General features: G+C 40.7%; 1 protein-coding gene across 1 annotated transcript in view; it reads right to left on the reverse strand.

Annotated features, from left to right (window-relative positions):
* LOC102816135 (zinc finger protein 420-like) overlaps positions 1–4,927 on the reverse strand; it is a 12,128-nt gene extending 7,201 nt beyond the window's left edge. The window contains exon 1 of the mRNA XM_006869081.1: positions 3,410–4,927. Within this exon, the coding sequence (XP_006869143.1) occupies positions 3,410–4,927 (1,518 nt within the window). The remainder of the gene's footprint in view (positions 1–3,409) is intronic.
* Positions 4,928–5,747: the final 820 nt, after the last annotated feature.

A 5,747-nucleotide genomic window follows, 5' to 3' on the forward strand; every position in this document is an offset into this window, starting at 1 on the left:
AATTATGCTGACTGGAATACGCAGTTATAATAATGCTGATTGGAATACGCAGTTATAATTATGCTGACTGGAATACGCAGTTATAATTATGCTGATTGGAATGTGCGGTTATAATTATGCTGACTGGAATATGAAGTTATTAATTATGCTGACTGGAATATGCAGTTATAATTATGCTGACTGGAATGTGCAGTTATAATTATGCGGACTGGAAGGTAAAAGTTGGAAATGGAGCAACAGTAATTGGAAACTAAAGGGCGGAACACACACAAGACAGAATGGTAGAATTTTGAAAGACTAATGGTTTACTCATTGGAAATACCTTTTTCCTGTTATTCCAAGTTGATTAAGCTCCAAAATTTTATTAATAAACCTCTTAATCCTGAGTCTCACTTGTGAGTACTGTTTGGACATTTTAAGGAATGATCAAACCCAGCACAGATTGTGCCATGACAGGGACAACAGGTGTCAGACATGGTGAAAAGACGAAAGTGAAGGGAGGCTTCACCTTCACTTAATAGGAACCATATATGGCTCACGCTGATTCTCTTCCTCAAGAACGGAGACATGATCTGATGCAACACCATTTTCCACGTGTCTACTGCTAGCAGCTTTGCTACACAGGACACCAGACACATTACTGTTATCCTGTTTCTCTAGTATCCTTCTGTCCACTCTTCGGGCCTTCTATTTGTGCTTGGTCAGTTCTCAGGGTGCAGAGGACACTGGAAAAGGAGGGGTCCTTTTTTGTTTTGGTGTAGTGGCTTTTTAGACTCTTGGGACTTTCCTTATGTACCCAACCCCCTCCTTGTGGAGACTCCGGTGTTGGGATCCTGTATGGTGCACCACTTGGACAATACACACTGTCTCCGGCTCTCATTGTGACTAGTGGTGGCGCAGCACGGAATCCCAGCCCCTGAGCCGGTGGCCTAATCTACATGAAATATCCCACAGCCTCTCCTCAGGAAATGGGTGGCAACCAGGTGAGTCACTCACCCAGCCTAATTCCCTGAAGGCAGCAGCATACAAACGTGTGCTTCATTCCCCGATACCAGCCTCTACATCTCCCAGCCACAGCCTTTTTCAAAAACGGAATGGTATATGAAGCACCATTCTCACCCAAAAGCATATACGTACAAGCAAAATGAAACCTTATAGTCACATAAAAATCTGTGCAGAAATGTTTACAACTGTTTTATTCCCCAAAAGAGTGAACAGCAAAAACAGTGTTCCATTGGTAAATACACAAAAGTTGAGTATGAAATTGAATAAAAAAATAAAAATAAGAAAATCAAGCTACTTATACATTCATCAATATACATGAATTTCAAATCCATTTTGCTAAACAAAGGAACCAGAATCAAAAAGGCACAAACTGAATGACTTACTAGTGGACACTCAAATTAAGGGCAGCGGCAGGACTATTCGGTGGGCAGCGCTAGTCTGTACTCTCCTTGTGACGCTGAGTCTATGAACTGCTGTGTGTGTCAGCATGACATTACAGGACTTTTCAAAAGTAGATTATCATTTAAAATGTTAAAACCTATACAAGTAAAGAGAAATGCTCTTAGAAAAAAAAGAAAATTAGGGAGAAGCACATGGCTGTTTCAGCTTTCAGAAGGAATTGGTCTTTCTGCCCTAGACTTCTGTATAGGCTGGTTGGTCTGCATATAAATTTTAAAAAAACATTCATCATCGTGTTACTTAATACTTTGCCTTTCAAACAATATTATGCTATGACTGCCTTTTCCACTGCCGACTAAAACTATGTTTAATAAATTCACTTACTGGCACTATGATATTTCGACGTATTGTCAGGTACTTACTGAAAACTCCCTGGTGTAAAATGACAGTTTTCCTCCCTCTCAATATTCCCACCATCACTTTTATCAGTAAACACAAGGAGTTCCTAGGGACTTTCCACAGGATGATTTTGGAATGGGAAATTATTGGTCATGGAGACCTTTATGGGTTTGCTTCTGGACCTAAGTCCACCATTTCCTAGGCCCATTCAAAGTTATTCATAGAATGGTGGCTCTGTACAAACCAACAGGCTCCGGAGCAGTAAGTACTTAACTCAGTGAACGAGAGCCAACAGTGCAGCCCAAGTAAACAAGTGTTGGCTCGGCTTCTGGTCCACACTCCCCTTCAGCCACAGAATTATGAAATGGACTGTGGCCCAAAATATTGATCCAAGGTTGGACAGAAGTTACCTTGTTTATGGGTTAAGCAGTAGGTCCATTGTGAACTCTCAAGTTGAGTCACTCGTCTATGTAAACCCTACTTCTTACACTACTAAGGCAGGGATAATAACAGGTGTGAAAGGCAAATTATAGGGAAAAAAAAAAAAAGTTCAGTACAAAACTACACATTCAGTAAGATTCTTTAAGAAAATGCTATTTTACAACAAGGAAAGTAAAAAAAAATTATCCCTAAAACTTCACAACACTATCACTCGGGGTTCCCTTATGATTTTCTGCTAAAACAAAATGTTTACATAAAGATATTGTTGTTATGTGCCGTGGAGTTGGTTCTGACTCATAGTGACCCTGTACAAGGTTTCTGAGGCTGTAAATCTTTATGGGAACAGAAAGCCTCATCTTTCTCCCATGGAAAAGCTGATAGTTTCAAACTGCTGACCATGAGACTAGCAGCCCGATTCGTAACCACTATGCTACCAGAGCTCCTTATAGGAGGACACAGTACATTAGAATATGAAGTATTGTAGTTTTAGTGTGCCATCAGATCACTTCCAACTCATAGTGACACTGTACAGAGCTGGTTTCCAGGAGTAGCTGGTGGGTTCTAACTGCCAATCTTACGGTGGCAGTCCTTCTCCTACAAAGCCACAACAGGTTGTGAGTGTGCGTACAATAAACCTTTAAAACTATCTTCCCCAAACTTTTACACTCATAGGATTAATGCATAAGGTATACAACTTACACATTCTCTGAAATTTCCAAAAGACTCATAGATGTTCCATGTTCTTTATGTAGATGTGATTTCTTTCAAATGTGGCTTGTCGTGTAACGAAAAGAGGTAAACAGTGAAGACTGAACAATCTATACAAATTCTCACATAAGAAAATACTTGGGGTAAAGGTAAAGCTTTTTCATAGTACTTTCATTTAACGACTTGGTTTCTATCGCACACGTTTTCTTAAAGCACAGGGATGACTGAAAGCTTATCAACAGTCCAAATGGTACTCTTACGTTCTAGTGTATCATCTCACGTCGCACTTCTGCAAGACTGAGGCCTCACTCCTTGGTCAGTCCTGTTACGTCTAATGTTGCTGGCCGATACAAAATTTGCAACACTCTTTAAATTCATAAGGCCTCTCTCTACTGTAGAGATTTCATATGCAATTTGAGCTTTGAGGATAAACCAAAGGATTCCCTATATTCCTTACATTATTAAGGCCTTCCTCCATTGAGATTTTTATGTGCAGTGGGGTGTTAGAGCTGACCAAAGGCTGCACCCTTACATTTATAAGGCTTTTTTCTATGTGTGTTCTTCTGTGCCTGTTGAGATGTGAGGACTGTACAAAGGCTTTCCCGCACTCCTTGCATTCGTAAGGCCTCTCTCCATTATGATGTGCCATATGTGTCCTGAGGTACGAGGAGTGAGGAAAGACTTTCCCACAGTCATTACATTTATATGGCTTCTCTCCGCTGTGTGTTCTTTTATGTGCAGTGAGGTTTGTGGCCATGGAAAAGGTTTTACCACATTCTGTACATTCATAAGGCCTCTCCCCATTGTGAGATCTTCTATGTACAGTGAGGTGTGAGGACTGAGTGAAGGCTTTTCCACATTCGGTACATTCATACGGCCTGTCTGCACTGTGAGATCTTCTATGTACAGTGAGGTGTGAGGACTGAGTGAAGGCTTTTCCACATTCGGTACATTCATACGGCCTGTCTGCACTGTGAGATCTTCTATGTACATTGAGGCTTGAGGACGCAGTGAAGGTTTTCCCACATTCACTACACTTATATGGTTTCTCTCCACTATGTCCTTTTTTGTGTACAGTCAGGTGTGAGGACTGAATAAAGGCTTTCCCACACTCCTTACATTCGTAACGCCTGTCTCCACGGTGATACTTTCTATGTACATTGAGACTTGAGGACGCAGTAAAGGTTTTCCCACATTCATCACATTTGTAAGGCCTGTCTCCACTGTGTGTTTTTTTATGTACCGTGAGGTGTGAGGACTGAATAAAGGCTTTCCCACATTCTTCGCATTTATAAGGCCTGTCTCCACGGTGAGATCTTATATGTGCACTGAGGCTTGCAGATTGAGTAAAGGCTTTGCCACATTCCTTACATTCATAAGGCCTCTCTCCACGGTGAGATCGTATGTGTGCGGTGAGGGTTGAGGAGTGACTAAAGGCTTTCCCACACTGCTTACACTCATAAGGCCTCTCTCCACGGTGAGATCGTTGATGTACAATGAGGGATGAGGAGTGACGCAAGACTTTTCCACATTCGTTACATTTATAAGGCTTCTCTTCACTATGTGTTTTTTTATGTTTACTTAGGCCTGAGGACAGATGGAAGGCTTTCCCACATTCTTGACATTTATGAGGCTTCTCTCCACTATGTGTTCTTTCATGTTGAGTGAACTGTCTGTGAAACTGAAAGGTTATTCCACACTCCTTACATCCATATGGCTTTACTCCACGGTGAGACCTAGTATGTTCAATCAGCTGTGAGGAATACCTAAAGGCTTTCCCACATTCCTGACATTTATGAGGCTTCTCTCCACTGGGAGATCTTGTATGTTCAGCAATGGCTGTGGTATGACTAAAGGCTTTCCCACATTCCTTACATTCATAAGGTCTCTCTCCAGTGTGAGTACTTTTATGAGTTAATGAAGAACACCGACTAAGAGCTTTCCCACATTCTTTACACTCACATGGCCTTTCCATACTTTGAGTTCTTCTGACATATTTAGTGAGTGGTGAGGAACTACCCTTGGGTTTCCCACAATCCTCACATTTACACACGTTCCCCCCATTAACTGTCTGTGAGTGATGTTTTATGTAAGAGAGAGAACTGCAGGTTTCGTTCCATTTGTTATAATGGTATGCTTCGTGTTCACTGTGAGATCTGGTGGGATGGTTAAAAGGATGTACTCTAACATCAGCTCCTTTGAGCCAAGCACGATATGCATTCCAGGAGATCATTTTTCCATACTGATTACCTTCTTTGTATTTCTTTAGTTCATCTTCTTTACTTGCACAGAGCCTCTCTACGATATATTTTCTGTTGAAAATAGGAAGTAAGTTGTTAAAATGACATTTTATACCATTTCAAAATTACCATACATGATAAATGTGCAATTTTTGGTCCTGAGATGTCTCATGTTGACAAGTTTCAATGGAACAAAGAGACTATCATTACTGTCACCGTCTTCCTAAATAAGCTTTCTAATACTGAGGACAAGTACAGATGTCTAAAACACTAAATATACGATTCACATTTATGTTTTAAAATACCGATTATTGGAATTTAAGTGAATATACTCATAGTATTAGTTTTAGACACACACACACACACACACACAGGTCACAAATGTGATGCCATCTTGGGACTGGCTCCTAAGACATCATTTAATATCAAGAGTAAGATACCTCATATGGCCTTCCAGGTTGTTGTGGGGATCTTCACTGCTACGAAACACACAGATTTCTCCCAATATGGATGACCAAGTGTTATTCTTCATCATTTGAACCAGTATAATTTCAC

Source organism: Chrysochloris asiatica, unplaced genomic scaffold (assembly GCF_000296735.1).
Source record: "Chrysochloris asiatica unplaced genomic scaffold, ChrAsi1.0 scaffold00125, whole genome shotgun sequence".
NCBI lineage: Eukaryota > Metazoa > Chordata > Mammalia > Afrosoricida > Chrysochloridae > Chrysochloris > Chrysochloris asiatica.